General features: G+C 37.9%; 1 protein-coding gene across 1 annotated transcript; it reads right to left on the reverse strand.

The window, feature by feature from the left end:
* Positions 1-11,625: 11,625 nt before the first annotated feature.
* LOC107479730 (UDP-glucose 4-epimerase GEPI48) lies at positions 11,626-15,324 on the reverse strand. The gene is made up of 9 exons (XM_016099839.3): positions 14,989-15,324; positions 14,288-14,337; positions 14,013-14,148; positions 13,745-13,846; positions 13,310-13,537; positions 13,078-13,156; positions 12,817-12,899; positions 12,376-12,467; positions 11,626-12,290 (listed from the first exon to the last, which is right to left on the reverse strand). The coding sequence occupies exons 1-9, from the start codon at positions 15,172-15,174 to the stop codon at positions 12,197-12,199; spliced, it is 1,050 nt and encodes a 349-aa protein (XP_015955325.1). The 5' UTR covers positions 15,175-15,324; the 3' UTR covers positions 11,626-12,196.
* Positions 15,325-16,540: the final 1,216 nt, after the last annotated feature.

Below are 16,540 nucleotides of genomic sequence, written 5' to 3' on the forward strand. Positions count from 1 at the left end.
TTGGAATAAGAATAAGAGAGATTTGAATAAAAGGAAATAGAATTGCATTAATGCTTGAGGTACAGCAGAGCTCCACACCCTTAATCTTATGGTGTGCAGAAACTCCACCGTTGAAAATACATAAGTAAAGGGTTCAGGCATGGCCGAATGGCCAGCCCCCAAAACGTGATCACAGGATTCAAAATACAATCCAGGATGATAATATGATAGTAGAAAGTTCTATTTATAATAAACTAGCTCCTAGGGTTTACATGAGTAAGTAATTGATGCATAAATCCACTTCCGGGGCCCACTTGGTGTATGTTTGGGCTGAGCTTGATCAATCCACGAGCTGAGGCTTCCCTTGGAGTTGAACTCCGAGTTATGACGTGTTTTGGGCGTTCAACTCCGGATCATGACGTTTTTCTGGCGTTTAACTCCAGACAGCAGCATGAACTTGGCGTTCAACGCCAAGTTACGTCGTCATTCTTCGAATAAAGTATGGACTATTATATATTGCTGAAACGCTCTGGATGTCTAATTTCCAACGCCATTGAGAGCGCGCCAATTGGAGTTCTGTAGCTCTAGAAAATCCATTTCGAGTGCAGGGAGGTCAGATTCCAACAGCATCAGCAGTCCTTTTGTCAGCCTTCTTCAGAGTTTTGCTCAAGTCCCTCAATTTCAGCCAGAATTTACCTGAAATCACAGAAAAACACACAAACTCATAGTAAAGTCCAGAAATGTGAATTTAACATAAAAACTAGTGAAAACATCCCTAAAAGTAGCTTAAACTTACTAAAAAGTACCTAAAAACAATGCCAAAAAGCGTATAAATTATCCGCTCATCACCGGCCTAGCAAAAGTCCTTGGTCTTGCTCTGCTTTTTATGTTAATAAACAAGCTGAGATAGAAAGAGGAACTCCCAGGCTTGTTATCAATTACAAACCTTTGAATCAAGCTTTACAGTAGATTCGTTATCCCATCCCAAACAAAAAGGATTTGCTTAATAGGTTAAACTCGGCAAATATTTTTTCAAAATTTGATATGAAGTCGTGCTTTTGGCAAATCCAAATCACTGAATCAGACCGATATAAAATAGCTTTTACAGTTCCATTCGGGCAATATGAATGGAATGTAATGCCTTTTGGTCTGAAAAATGCCCCTTCAGAATTTCAGAAAATCATGAATGATATTTTCAATCCATACTCAAACTTTGCAATTGTTTATATTGATGATGTCTTAATTTTTTCCCAAATTCTGGATGAACATTTCAAACATGTTAAAACTTTTATGTACATCATCCAAAAAAATGGACTTGCTGTTTCTAAACCAAAAATTGTTCTTTTTCAAACAAAAATCCGATTTCTTGGTCACATAATTTTCCAAGGAACAATAACTCCTATTGAAAGATCAATTTTGTTTGCAGAAAAGTTTCCAGATTATATCCTCGATAAACCTCAGCTCCAGAGGTTCCTAGGATGTCTCAATTATGTTTCAGATTTCATCCCGAATCTGAACAATCTCCTTAAGCCCCTCCATGACAGGCTTAAGAAAAATCCCCCACCTTGGACAGACAAACATTTGGATATTATCAGATTTCTTAAAACCAAAGTTCGCAATCTTCCATGTCTTTACCTACCCGTTCCTCATGCATTCAAAATAGTAAAAACTGATGCATCAGATTTAGGATATGGTGGTATTTTAAAACAAAAACTGCATGATAAAGAATGTATCATTGCATTTACATCCAAACACTAGAATTTTACTCAACAAAAATATTCCACAATCAAAAAAGAAATTTTAGCCATTGTTTTATGCATCACAAAATTTCAATCCGACTTACTCAATCAAAAATTTTTAGTCCGAGTTGATTGTAAATCAGCTAAAGATGTGTTACAAAATGATGTAAAAAATCTTGCATCAAAACAAATTTTTGCCAGATGGCAAGCAATTTTAAGTGTCTTTGATTTCGACATTGAGCATATCAAGGGTAACTCAAACTCTCTCCCTGACTTTCTCACACGTGAATATTTACAGGGAGATAATCAAGGAAAAGATGCCTAAAAAGGCAACATTAGCCTCGGTAAGAGGCAGAGGTATTCGCCTAGCCCTTCCTGGGCCGACAAAGAGATCTGGGTCAAGTACCCCGACTGGGTCATCTACCCAACAACCTTCCCCTTTAACCTAAGAGCCGACTGGGTCATCTACTTAGATCACAAAAAATGTAGTTGAGTCATCTACTCAACCCCCAAGTAGTCAAACAGCCAAACAAACAAAGGCAGATTATGCCTTCCCAATCCAAACCTTGTTGGCCTTACAAGATGCAGGCCTTACAAAACTTCATAAAAAATCCTGGGCTGACATATGTGACAGCTCAGATGAAGATGAAATAGACCTTACCAAACTTATCTCACAAATGGCAACTCAAAAAACCATTTGCAATGATCCAAAAGGAAAAATAATTGCCCAAACCATGCCACCTCAATCAAACCAAACCCAACCTGTCAACACTCAATTAAAACAACCAACCACATACATTTCAAAAAACAAGTTCTCATCTGTCCTTCTAATGGAACCCGAGTTTTGGGAAAAATCACCTTTTAAAGTTATCCCTAAAGTCTTTCCACCAGGATTCCATTTTAGACCAACAGCCTTAAACAAAACCAAACAGTTTTATGAATTCATATTAGTGGATTCAGATTCCGTCTCAATAAAACATTACAAAGATCCTAAAGATGCCACCAACATAACTCATTCAACCATTCAAATTCTAAAAGTACTCACCCCTAATCAATTTGGTAAGAACCCAAACAATACAAAAAAATTTTCTAATCCTTATGACCCGATAGGATATTCTTATTGGGATTATGTGGATGCCTAGACAAGAGTATTTGGTTACAAAATAATCAGAACAGACATTCTTGGCTCATTTATTTCAAGAAAAATACCAATTATCAATTCCCAAATTGGTTCTCCCAATGGTGGGATTACTTTGGTCCTCTACCAGAAATCTTGCCCCCACCTGCCGATGAGGGGTTCAAAATTTTCACCAAAAAATTTGACCAACAGGAAACAAGCATTCCTGCAGATCTTCAATTTTTCTCTGTTTTCTCCCTGGCCTAGGTATTCTCATGGCAGTACAGGTACAGCAAACAAGAACATCCAAAAGCACCACCTATGCTTCAAAGGAATGCCTATGTAAAATGGTGGTCTCAGTTTGATGCCGCCATGGCTCATCCAGATAAAGTTTGAAATTGGTTCAAAGAGCACCCCAAGTTCACCAAACCATTCGACCATGAAGAATCAGTATTCCTCAACCAGAAAGCCCAAATTGCAGCGGCCCTTGCAGGAGCCCAATCAAAAGAAACCTTAGCAAGACACCTTCAACAAATCATGCAGATGATCGATGAAGACAAAAAACACAAAGATGATCCTACTCCCTCAGAAGAATCATCAAGTGATTACAATCAAAATGAAGACGATTGCTTTGGAATCAATCTAGGAGAAGATTAGATCTTAAGACAAATTTGCAAAAAATAAATTGTATCAACTTGTTCTGTACCAATAGTACCGTTTAACATAACCGGCACTGTAGAAACAGTAATTTTCTCAACTATAAAAGGAGGCTACGCTTTCATAGTAAGGCACCCTTTTCATTTTACAAAAACATAGAGAGAAGTTAGTGAGAGACGCTCTGAGAGTTCCCCTTGTAAGCTCTCCAGCTCTTCTTCCCTCTTCTCCCTTTTCAATACATTCAATAAAAATCTTTTATTCAGTTCTTAAAATCTTTTATTCAGTTCTTCATTTTAGTGTTTCCATATTTACATTTCTGCAACTGCATATGTGTGCGGACTACCGCCACATCTAACTACATATCTAACCTGCATATGCGTGCGGACTACCACCGCATCTAACTTCATATTTACTTTCTTGTTCTTGCATATATCATACTGCATTCATACTGACGCTTACATCCTTCTTCCCCTTTCCCTCCTTGATCCTTTTCTGGGCCATCTGGTGTGTATATATATATAGCTCAAAATGCAAAATGTCATAAAGTAATCAGAAATACAGCAAAAGAAAATGTGCAAGTACTGAAAGTCAAATAAGATAAAATAAAATAGAATAGGATAAAGGGTCTGAAGGTAGTTCACCAAAATAAAGTTCGCCAGAGATGGCGACCTCCCCACACTTAAATAATAGCATCGTCCCCGATGCTCAATCAGGCTGGGTGTGAAGAGTCGTCATCTCCGGAGGGGTGTGCTGGTGCTGTCTGTATGGGCTCTGGCAGTGAAAGTGTCTGAGGCTCTGCCTGTATAGGTGCCTGTGGGTCTGCTCGATGTGTCTGTTGAGGCTCCTCATACTGGGGCGCTTCCTGCTCGGGTCCTGCCTGCTCAGCCTCTGCTTGTGCATATACTTCCTGGTCATCCGCCTCCTCCTCAGATGGCTCGGTTGGTGTGTCAGGCTCGAAGGGGATGTCAGTGTGGCCTGACCGGATCATCAACTTCAAATGCTCATAGTGTCGCTTGCTGCGACGCTTAGACAGCTCATATCACCGCTGGTTGCGGTGCTCCATCTGGTCCAGGTGCTCGAATAGGCGGTGCACAAGGTGGTAGATGGGCTGGAAAGCAGGGGAGGGTGTCGTGGATGTGGGTGGTGCAGCAGGGGCTGAAGGGGCAGCAGAAGATGTGGCTGCATCAGCTGTGGCAGTAAGAAAGGGTGGTCTGTAGCCCAGAGCTTGGAACTTCCTACCATGTGGGATGATCTTCTTGCAGTCGGCGGCGGGTGGTTTCTCATCCGCCAGCTCCCAAGGTACCTAAGCTCTACGGCCCAACTGAGTAATCAGGTAGGGGAAAGGCAGAGTGCCTCGGACATGAACCCTGGACATGTAGCATTGATAAATCGGGGAAGGTACATGTCCTTGCCCTCCATCACACACCAGATAAGAGTAATCATGGCAGCTGGCACCTCAGTCTCGTGAGTGCTCGGTATCACATAATTGCTCAGGATTTGTTGCCATAGCCGAGCCTCATCATTCAGATAATTAATTTTTATGCCTTTGGGGGTTGTTGATGACTTACTCATAACCCATGGGACAGCAGGATCAATAGCTATAATGCTTTTCACTGCTTCCCAATCAAAACGCATAAACCTCATATCCTCCTCAGCCTGCTGGTAACCATATGGTCTATCTGATTTAGGCTGAAAGTTGAGGATATCTTCAATTGCCTCTTCAGTGACTAAAATCTGCTTGCCTCTGAGCTGTACTGCATCCAGGGTCATTTTAAAATAGTTGCAATAGAATTTTCGGACCCAGGATGCATTGACCTCAGTCAAGTTCATCTCTAGAAAGAACCATCCTCTCTGTTTGATTTGTTCTATGGTGTACTATTGTAATTCAGCTGGAATTCGGAGGGTCTTTTCTAGATATAAGTTTCTTGAAGTTGCAAAGACCGGATACTTCAGTTCACTGTATCTGTTTACAAACTTGACTGGGTCGGTTGCAGGCAATAGTTGATCGGCCTTTTCCTGTGGAGTAAAGGTCTTTTCCCACCAGGAATTATCATGTAGTATATCCAAAATAGTGGTAGATGATTCTCCTCGTTTTCTTTTGCCTGTGCTTGTTTTAGCTTTTCCTTTCCCTTTAGGGTCAGACATCCTGAAAAGCAGAGGTTCCAGGATATAGTTTATTAAACTAAAGCAGGAAAATAGGAAGGCAAAAAGTGGGTCAGGAATGAAAGCATGGATAGGGAAAAGAGGAAAGAAACTAAAAGCATGAAGTGAGTCAAATAGAAGTAGAGTTTTGGACTGTATGCAAGCTAAAAGTCAAGGAATTTAAATAAGAATCAGAATCCAAAAACTATGATATGCAAAATGCTTGTTTGTCAGGAAACAACAATTAACATGTCTCGAAATTGGTTGAAACTAGTTAGTTAAAAGCCAAGAGAGAGGTTAGAAAGTTAATGAAGTTAAGAGATAGAAAGTGAAGTTAAAGTTAGTGGCATGGTATTGTAGTTCCTAGTTAACAAAAATTTGCACAAACTTGAAGAACAAGCAACTCATATTCAAGCAGATAATTTAGATTATTGATGATAAATCATATAAATAAAAGAAGAGCAAAATGAATAAAATCATCAATAAAGCGATTTAACTAAGAAGGGAACCAGAAGGAGTAGGAACGCTAGCCCATTCGTCCATGAATTGGCTTGGTTGAAACCAATTAGTGCAGAATTCAAAAAGTACCAAAGCCAATTTATGAATTCGAGTTGAGTGAAACAATTTGCGAAAAAAATCTGGCAGCAATCCAGCAGTAAAAGTAACGGTCCTGGCACAAGTAAATAGTAGAATTAAAAAGTCAAAATCATATGTAGTGCAGCAGTTGGCAATTATCAAGAAGAACAAAGGAAGGCTCATGATGCAAGTAACATAAAGCAGAACAAAGTAACTAGTTAATTCCTAAATGCAACCAATATCCTTGGTATGAGTAGGGGAAGTCTGAAGTACAAAAGTGTCAAGTGCAACTAAATTTTCCAAAAAGAAATTTTGGCATCATGCCGGCTAAAAATTGAACGTTCCCAGGTAATAAATAGCAGCAAAAATTCAGTTCATATGACATTAAAGTAGTGCATAAAAGAGTAGCAAATAGCAAGTCACATGGATTCAGAAAAAAACAAATTTAACCTGCAGCCAGAAATGCAATTTAGGTGGGAAAATGTCAAAACAGCATTAAACAGTAAGGAACAGTATATTAGCAGCATCAACAGCACAGTAAATTCAAAATTGCAAAACATATAAAGAAAGCAACAAGAACAGCGCAATTATCAGACCTAAATCCACTAACCACATCCTAGCTACCTAACCTTCTAAAATCCACTACGAACATGCATATCTAACTAACCTACATTGAACATAAATGAAAAAAAAGGCAAACTAACTAACTTGAGCGGGGACGGAATCAGAGTGCAGTGGAACCTGGTGTGCGCAGTGAAAGGAATTGAACGAAGAGAGAAGGTGATGGTGTGGTGGCTCTGGTGGGTAGCACGGCGGCGCTGGGATGCGGCACGGCAGCGTTGGGAGTCCTAGTGTGGTGGGGGGAAGCGGGGGTGAAAGAGGGAGAAGGGGAAGGAGAAGGAAAGTTGGGGGTCTGTGACGGTGGTGGTGCGACGGGCTGGGCCGGCGGTGGTGGCTGGTGGCAGTTTGAGAGTGGAGAGAGAAGAGAGGGATGGAGGTGGAACGTTGGGGAGGGGGGAAAAGTGACGTGAAGGGGGGTTTAGGGTTTCCACGTCAGGGGTTAGGGAATTCAAATCCACGCGGACGCGTGGGTTACGCGAGAGCGTGGGTGAGGCGAAAGTGTCATTGACGCAAGCACGTGGGTAGGGGTGGGTAGCAATGACGCGTCCGCGTGAGGCACACGGTCGCGTCAACCAGAATCGTGCTAAACGCATGAAACCAGCGTCGTTCTGGCGCAACTTTTTGTTTCAATAGGGGGGCAAAAAAATTTTCAGGTGACGCGTACGCGTCGCCCACACCCACGCGTGGTGGGTGTAAGTGAAAATGACGCGTACGCATTATTGAGGCAAACGTGTGGCCCAATTTATGCCTAACGCATACCAGCCACACGATTCCAGCCCAACTTTCTGGGCATTGGATGGTGACGCCGATTTGGAATCGACGCCCACACGTGGCCCATGCCTACGCATGGTGAGGCACGTTTTTTTTTAAGAATATGCAGAATGCAAAATGCAGATGCGGATGTGGATGTTATGAATGATACTAGGAAAAATAAAATAAAACTAAAAATAAACAAAACAAAATAAAATTAAAATTGAAAGGGAACGATCATACCATGGTGGGTTGTCTCCCACTTAGTACTTTTAATTAAAGTCTTTAAGTTGGACATTTGATGAGCTCCTTGTTATGGTGGCTTGTGCTTGAACTCATCCAGGAATCTCCACCAACGTTTGCAATTCCAATAGCCTCTGGGGTCCCAAACTAGGCAAGTAAAGCCTTCGAGCAAGTTGAAGCAGGTGTTTAAGTTCCAGGAGGATTGATTATCAGAATGAATCCCAGGATCCTAAACCTTGCTTTTGTACCTGTCTCTGCCTTGATCTATATCTTTCCAGCCGGGCAGTACGAAATTTAAACTCTCACTTAGATGACCAAACATCTTCCGAGACCCATTCAATTGAGCTCTATGCCAATCCTGGCACCTCAATTTGAAGCGTGGAACCATATCGAATCTTGCATACCAACTCCTATTACTAACCATTTCCCTTTTGCTCTTAAAGCCACAAAGAGCTCCAAGCTGGCCATCGGTTTCAAACAAACCATATTCAAGTGGAAAGATGAAGATAAAGGCTAAGGATTTTACCCACTTGAAGGTTGTATTGGGTGGTAATGACCTTGGGACAGGTGTTTCCAGTGGTTTTGCAGGCTCCACTTTCTTGTACTCCTCTGTGAATTCTTTCAATTCCTGATAAACCTCTTCAACTGCAACCACGTCTTGATCAAAGTCTTCGATTTCTTCCTCATCACTTAAGTCATAAGTTGGAGGTTGAGAAAAGTCTACCTCCACATCGGCTTCGTATTCACTTGGGGAGGATTCTCCAAGCTCAAAGAGTTCAATTGTGGATGCAAGTTCATCACTAGAAGAGTTTGATTCATGATCATCACTACCAAGGGAATTAGCTTCTTGATCTGTTTCGTCTAATTCTTCATAAGATACATGCCTTGGGGGTTGTGCACTATCCTCTTTGGTATCAGTTGTAATTTTCTTGGCAGAATTCTCTGCAATTCTTGATTCCCATGGAGGTTCAGCGTCTCCTAAGTCTTCAACCAATTCTTCTTCTTCGATAAATTCGGCTTCCTCTACTTGTTCCAGTACAAAGTCATGCTCATTACTGTCTATCGGGGATTCCAGTGTTTCCTTCATGCTACGTTTTTCATTAGACTCCCCACATGAAGCCATGGGGGTTCCTTGAACGTCTGAAGGTTGGGATGCTAATCGATTTATCGCTTGCTCCAATTGGTGAAGAGTTTCATGAAATTTGTTCACTGTTTCCTTGAGACGATTCTTTGATTCTTGTTCCATTGGATATAGGTATGGTGCATATGAAAGTGGTGGTTCTTGGGAGTGGTTAGGTTGGAATTGGGGTAGATACGGGTTAAGGTCATAAGGAGGTGAATGGTTGTAGTTGGCTTGTTAGTATGGTGGTTCAGAGTTATGTTGGGGAGGTGATTCATAAGCCTATGGTGGGGCTTGTTGGTAACTACAAGAGGTCCACCATATCTATCATCTTGGTACACACCTCGAAATGGCTCTTGACTATAGTAATTGGATGGAGGTAGTTTGTCACGAAGGGGTCCACCATAACTATTGTCTTGGTATGCATCGTAGAATGGTCGTTGTCCATGGTACTTTGGAAAGTGTTGTTGCTGAAAGGGTTGATCATATCCTCGGGGCTCCTTCCATCTTTGATTGTTTCGACCTTAATGCATGTTCCTATTATAGCTTCCATTCCTTGCAACAACATTGGAACCAAACTTAAAGCCAGATGGGTGAGAATTCATAGTAGCTAATAAAAATTAAAAACAAAAATAAATAAATAAGTAAAAAGCAAATATTTACAATAATCAATAATAAGGCACACGTTTGTAATTCCCCGACAACGGCGCCATTTTGACAAGAGGACTTTTGCTAGTAAAGAATTTCTTAAGAATAATCACATTGTAAGTATAGTTTCTAAACCAACAGAGAATCCTTTCGTACAAAAACTTGTTTATCACTAAAGCAAACCCAATAAAATTTATAACGGAAGTATTCAAATCTTGGGTCGTCTCTCAGAATTGCAGGGAGGTGTATTTATTATTGGTTATGAAAACAGGTATATTTTTGGGTTTTTGAAATAGGGAACAAGGAAATAAATTAACAATAAAGTAAATTAATTATCATGAAAACCATTGCAAGGTATAAGAACTGGAAATCCCATCCTAGTTATCCTTATCAGGTGTGACGAAAATTGTTTATTGCTCCCACTTAGTTAACCCTTACTAAGTGCATGTTTGGGCGCAATTATTTTGGTAAAAAAAGATCTTTTTTCATTGAAAAAAGATCTTTTTTATTTTTTAACGTGTTTGGCAAATTTCTAGTAGTAAAAGTAAAAGCACTAGTAAAATCAAAAAAGATCTTTTTTGAGAAGTTGTAATTTACATCTTTTTTTAAAAGATCTTTTTTTCTTTAAAAAAAGATGTTTTTCATGTAATAAATAAACAAAAAAGTACTTTTATATTGTTATACCCAAATATAATTGATAGATAAAAAGATCTTTTTACATGAGATATCCAAACATAAAATTACTTTTACTTCTCTATAAGATCTTTTAAAAAAGATAACTCGAAAAAAGATCTTTTCTTAAAAGCTCACCCAAATAAGTCCTAAATAAAGGAAAGTCAAGTGGACTAATCGATTTGATTCCTCAAGTCCTAGTCAACTCCTATGGAAAGACTAGCTTTAGAGGGATCCAAATCAATCAGCAAATTTCAATTTTCAATCAACAGCTGAGTTTGATAACTCAAGTGTCACCAATTACTCAACCAAAGCAAAGAGAAAAAAATCCAAATTATTTATATCCTAAAGAGAAGAAAGCAATCATAAATCTGAAATACCTCAATGTGTATTAAATAAGAAAATCAAATTCAACATAGGGATTCATAAACCATATTGAGAAAATAAACAACTAAAGTAATAGAATAAATAAAAGTAGAAGAGAATATAAATTAAAGAACATTGAATCTGGAATGAAGAAGAAGTAAACCTAACTTAAGAGAAATCCTAAATCCTAAAACCTAAGAGAGATGAGAGAGTCTCCCCCTCTAAAAAACTACATCTAAAACCTCTAAAATTGTGAATATCAAAGTTCTCCCCATGAATGGATGCATTCCCCCCACTTTATAACCTCTAATATGTGTTTTCTGGGCTTGGATTTGGGCCGAAAAAAGGTCCAGAAATCACTAGGGACGAATTCTGCAACTTTCTGCATGTGGCGTCCGTCACGCGTGCGCGTGGGTCACGCGTGCGCGTGGGTCACGCGTGCGCGTGGGTCACGCGTGCGCGTGGGTCACGCGTACGCATCAGTAACGCGTACGCGTCACTTGTGCTTTGCGCTAGGCATGCATTCGCGTCGTCCACGCGTGCACGTCGCTTGGGTTCTGCGCGAGTCACGCGTCCGCATCGTCCATGCGTGCGTGTCGCTGTCATTTCCGTCAAAACTTCATTTTCGCGCGTTCCTTCCACTTTTGCATGTTTCCTTCCTGTTCTCTAAGCCATTCCTGCCCTATAAAGCCTGAAAATACTCAACATACGGATCACGGCATCGAATAGTAATAAAGGACACATAAAATTAATAATTTTATGATCTAGGAAACATATTTTCACATATACTAAGGAATAAGAGAGGAATTGTAAAACCATACAATTTATATGAATAAGTGAACAAAGACTTGATAAAAACCACTCAATTGAGCATAATATAAATCATAAAATAGTAGTTTGTCATTCACATTGTTCATTAGCTTGTTTCCCATACTTTCTCTTAATTTTATTTGCATGACCGCAAATGTAACTATGGAATGAATTACCACTCAATCATATGCGACTGTCGGCGGGTAAATGGATTTTAGATTTACTGAAATTCAACATTTTTGCAATGATAATGCTCAATTATTAGTAATTGATTCCATTATATTTATCTTGACTGAATTTAAAATGGAGAGTACCGAATTGTGAGATTGTCTTCTTCGCGCACCGACGGCTTAAAGGAAATCAGAGAGAAACATAAAGGGAAGGTGATTCGAAACATACGATGCTCTCAGAATAACTTTAGAATGAAATAATGAGGTAAGATTAAATTATAGCTTGTTAGTCACACTTTAAAATGTGTGGTTTAGATTTACAAAAAGATTAAAAAAAAGGATTCAATCACGCTGAAGGACATGAAAGAATCCTCAATCAATAAATGCCTGTAAGCCAGAACCTATAGAAACTTTAAATTATTGTGAAATAAACCACTACTTATTTACTACGCAACTAGAAATTATAGTTATGAATGTACTTTCCACCTTTATAATGGCTATGGGAAAAAGGAAAAAAAATTATTATGAAAAAAAAAAGAAGCTGAATTAGGCAGGGTCCTATGGTGTCACAGGGTTCGCAATAGGATCAATTCTTAGAGTCTGCAGATCCGTATCCATAAGGATTTTTGCTAGCCCAATTCCATTGATCACGGCACATCTCGTGAATGCCATATTTTGCCCTGCACGGGAAATATATTTGTTAGAGAAGTAATATATTTTTTTAAAAAATGTTACTCAGAGAGAGGCTTAAAATAAAATACTTACTTCCAATTGAGTTCTTTTGATGCTTTATCTGTTGATGCATAAACGATTTCAGCATCACCAGGTCTCCGATCAGCCATTTTAAGTGGAATTTTCTGAACAGTAGACAACAATTATTTTAGTCATGCAAGTCAAGGTCTCAAGGATTCGCCATATAATCCAAACAAATTTATTTCAGCAATGCATCAAAGGATATTGGATATTATGCATGACAAGGCAATCAATGAAGCTACCAAGTTGCAGCGTTATTCACAGGTTTTTCATTTCCTGCATCTTATGAATGTGCTTGTTTTTGAGATCCCAAACAACGAAGGGAGAAAATGATTAAATAAATGAGCATGCACCGCTCAGTGGCACCGAATTCAAGTTGGAAATTTCACAAGACAAAAAGAGTAACAAGTTAACAACATATCACAGAGGAGAAACAGAACAATAGCCTGTTACCTTTCCAGAGGCATTTTCAAAAGCTTTGACCATCTCCAAAACTGACGTCCCCTTTCCAGTTCCCAAGTTATAAACTTCACAACCTGTGAATGCACGGTAAAAAATTTAACCACAATCCACCATATCATTTCATAAAATGAAAATATAATAAATAATAAAACTGGATTCTAGTAAAGATCAGTTCCCAACCATTGCTACTGGCAGAGTTTAACAAAGCCAATACACTTAATATAGAACCAAATGATGAAACAAGAAAAGTACCTATTTTAGGATCCTCTAGTTTATTCAATGCAGCTATGTGGCCATCTGCTAAATCAACAACATGAATGTAATCGCGAACCTGAGAAAAAGATACGATCAATGTGTAAGATCCTAGGAAGAAATCAAAGGGCAGGAATGGAAATGCATGCCTAACAGACCTCATGCAATGAGCTCTGCTCGCAATTTTCAAGGGAGAAGATTAGTAAAACAAGCCAAAGATAGTGAGACATACTCCAGTGCCATCGCTTGTTTTATAGTCAGTTCCAAAAATTGTCAGTGCAGGGCGTCTGCCGACAGCTACTTGCTGAACAAATGGCATGAGATTGTTTGGAATTCCACGAGGATCCTCACCAATATTTCCACTAGGATGTGCACCCACTGGGTTGAAGTATCTCAACAATATTATTTTCCATCCATGATCTGATTGGTAGAGATCACGGCAAATTTCTTCGATCATAAGCTGAAAGACAACTCTTATCAGATATCATTGCTCAATTCCAAGCCAACACTACTATCAGTACTGTACCGCAAATTTACAAACATGTTTTGTACAAGCCTAGCATAAAAGTTAAATTTAAATCAAAATCAATTTTTTCCCCAAGCTTCCCATATTTCCGGTATCACTACTAACAAATGCCTTAACACTTTCTGAGCCAGTTAGCTATACCTTGGTTCGTCCATATGGATTCGCTGCTGACAAAGGGAACTCTTCTGTACATGGGACCTGCTTTGGCCAACCATATACAGTGGCTGAAGATGAGAACACAAGCTGGAACCATTCAAGAAGGAAAAAATCAGTATATAATCACTTTGCCCTGCTCATCTTAAACTAAATTAATGGCTTGATACTTTCTCATTAACAGGACTAAACAAGGTGGCTATAATTCATGTCCCTTCACAGAGTTGAAGCCAATAATTAAAGACCAAAAGCTTACCTTCTTGCATCCATGGGCAGCCATGACTTCAAGTAGCACAATTGTCCCAATCAAGTTGTTATTAAAGTAGTACAGTGGTTTCTCCACACTTTCACCTACTGCTTTCAGTCCAGCAAAATGTATCACAGCATCAAACCTGGAGAAATAGATATCAATACCAGAAACAGTTAAAAGTGTAGGATAAGTGATCAAGTAAATCAATAAGAGAACATGAAGCACAGAATGAAGGAGTAAATAAAATTCTTATACTGGAGAAAATTAAAAAATGTCCTTACTTTGTGGAAGCAAAAATTTTCTCAAGTCCTTCTCTGTCCCGGAGGTCTAACTACAGTGAGAAAAATAATTGAAATTTATTTTTATCATAATCATAACGAACTAGATACGAAATTGCCCATATAAACCACCCACGCACACCAGATAACTGAACTTTATTTATGTGTAATATCTCAGAACCAGTGTCTACAACTTCAGAGGGATAAAAAAAAACAGTAAAGATAGCTCAACAAAATCAAAATTGGATAGTGTTTGTAAATAAAATTGGACGTGATAGAAAGCAACAGAGTATGACGGGATCCAATAACGGAATAAACAAGCCGCTCTGCGTAATCAAATCACATCAGAAAAGTACATCATGAAATTCAATTGTAAAACAGACTTGGGACCAAGTTATTCCAAAATACACACATAATTTCGAAAATTCGAAGCTGTCACCGTCCTTCTATTTACTAAGGCACGGAATAAAGCACCAAAAAAACTTTTTCACTTTTAATTTCCCAGTCGGACCCACCACAATTTTCAAGGTGAAATATGCTCGGCATCTAACATAAAACCAAAATAAACAAATCCAAACCCAAAAAAAAATAATAAATAAAAAACACCCCAAAACCAGAATTATCGTCCCCTGGGAAACACAATGCAACAAGAAATCAAAAGTCAGAGCAACCAATCAGAGAGAAAGAGTGGCGGCGGCGAAAACCTTATGGCATGAGAGGTTGGAGGCGAATTGTCCAGCTAGTCCCTTGACCCTCTCGACGGCGATTTCGGAAGAATTGTCGTAGTTGTCGACGATGACGGCCTTGAAACCGCCATTGAGGAGCTGGAGAACGGTGTGGCTGCCGATGTAGCCCGCTCCACCGGTGACGAGGATGGTTTTGGCGGCCATTATGGCGAGATGAGAGAAAAGAGAGGAGAAGAAGCGAAAGCGTAAGCTTTAATGGTAGTAATGAAATCGTAACAGAAAGCAGAAAGGGAAGGGAGAGTTATATAGGGTGCCACTGCCAACACCCCGAAAGTTTGTTACGCGCCCTGGACGTTTTCTCGGCAAAGGGCCAAAGGCCTAATTTTTGTGACACGTTCGTTAATGATAAACTTTTTTTTTTTTCTTTTACTAACTTTAGATTTTAGAATATTAAAGAATCATTATTTTATATTTGAAAAAATATATAGAATAATGAAGAAGATTATTTTTATATTTGGAAAAAATCTAAAATTTTAAAATATTTTTTCAATATTAAATAAAATAAATTTTAAAATTTTTATTTTAAATTTTTTTAAAAATTAAAAATTAATTTTAACATAAGATCAGTATAAATTAATTTTATATGTGTATTCATTTATGTAATATTACATCATAAAAAATAATTAATTTTTGTATTAGTTGTATAAATAATCTTCTAAAAAGATGTTGTAACTAAATATCTGTATAGACAATGTATTAAAATTAAATTCTTTTAAATATAAAAGTTTTTGTCTACTTTAATATAAAAAAAATTAATGAATAAATTAAATGTATAATCATTTCTTTTTGTTATTAATTTTGAAGTATGCGGAAGATTTTTTTTTCACGAAGTATATAAAATAGAGATCTCTAATTAAGAAACTAAAACACATTTTATACCGGCAAATTGAATATTCGCTTTTAAATTCTATTTTATTTGTTTTGGGATTAAATTAAAGTTTGCTTTATTTGGAGAAGCTTAATGTTTTCATTGAATATTTATAGTGGGAAACTACAGATCATCCACGTGGATTTCCAGTGCGTATGGTTCTGAAGAATTCTTTGGCATTTTCTTATTCTTTCCACGGTAGTCACATAATTTCCAATGATTTCTATATAATTTTTTTAAGGGACAATTTACTGGTCCAATGATTGGCTGATTAAAAAAAAAAGTTTATGACAGTTACACTTACTAGAGAGTGTCTTGGAGTTTTGTGTTTGTTGGTTGGGTGGTTACGGCTAAAAAAGTTTATTCAGCTTGTGAGCTGTTTCTCTTGTCTCTATTAAATAATTATTATCATAGTTTTAGTATCTTACGATAATTTTTAGTACTATATTGGTAATGGTAATAAAAATATTAGCTAAAAATTAATTGTTAAATTAATAATTATATATATATATATTAATAATTCATATATTTTATTTGATTAAATAATTAGATATTAAAATAATTAAATATATTGTAATAAAATAATTAATCAAATCTAAAATAAATTAATAATCAAATTTATTTACAAATATTTATATATGA

This window comes from Arachis duranensis, chromosome 3, assembly GCF_000817695.3.
Source record: "Arachis duranensis cultivar V14167 chromosome 3, aradu.V14167.gnm2.J7QH, whole genome shotgun sequence".
Lineage (NCBI taxonomy): Eukaryota > Viridiplantae > Streptophyta > Magnoliopsida > Fabales > Fabaceae > Arachis > Arachis duranensis.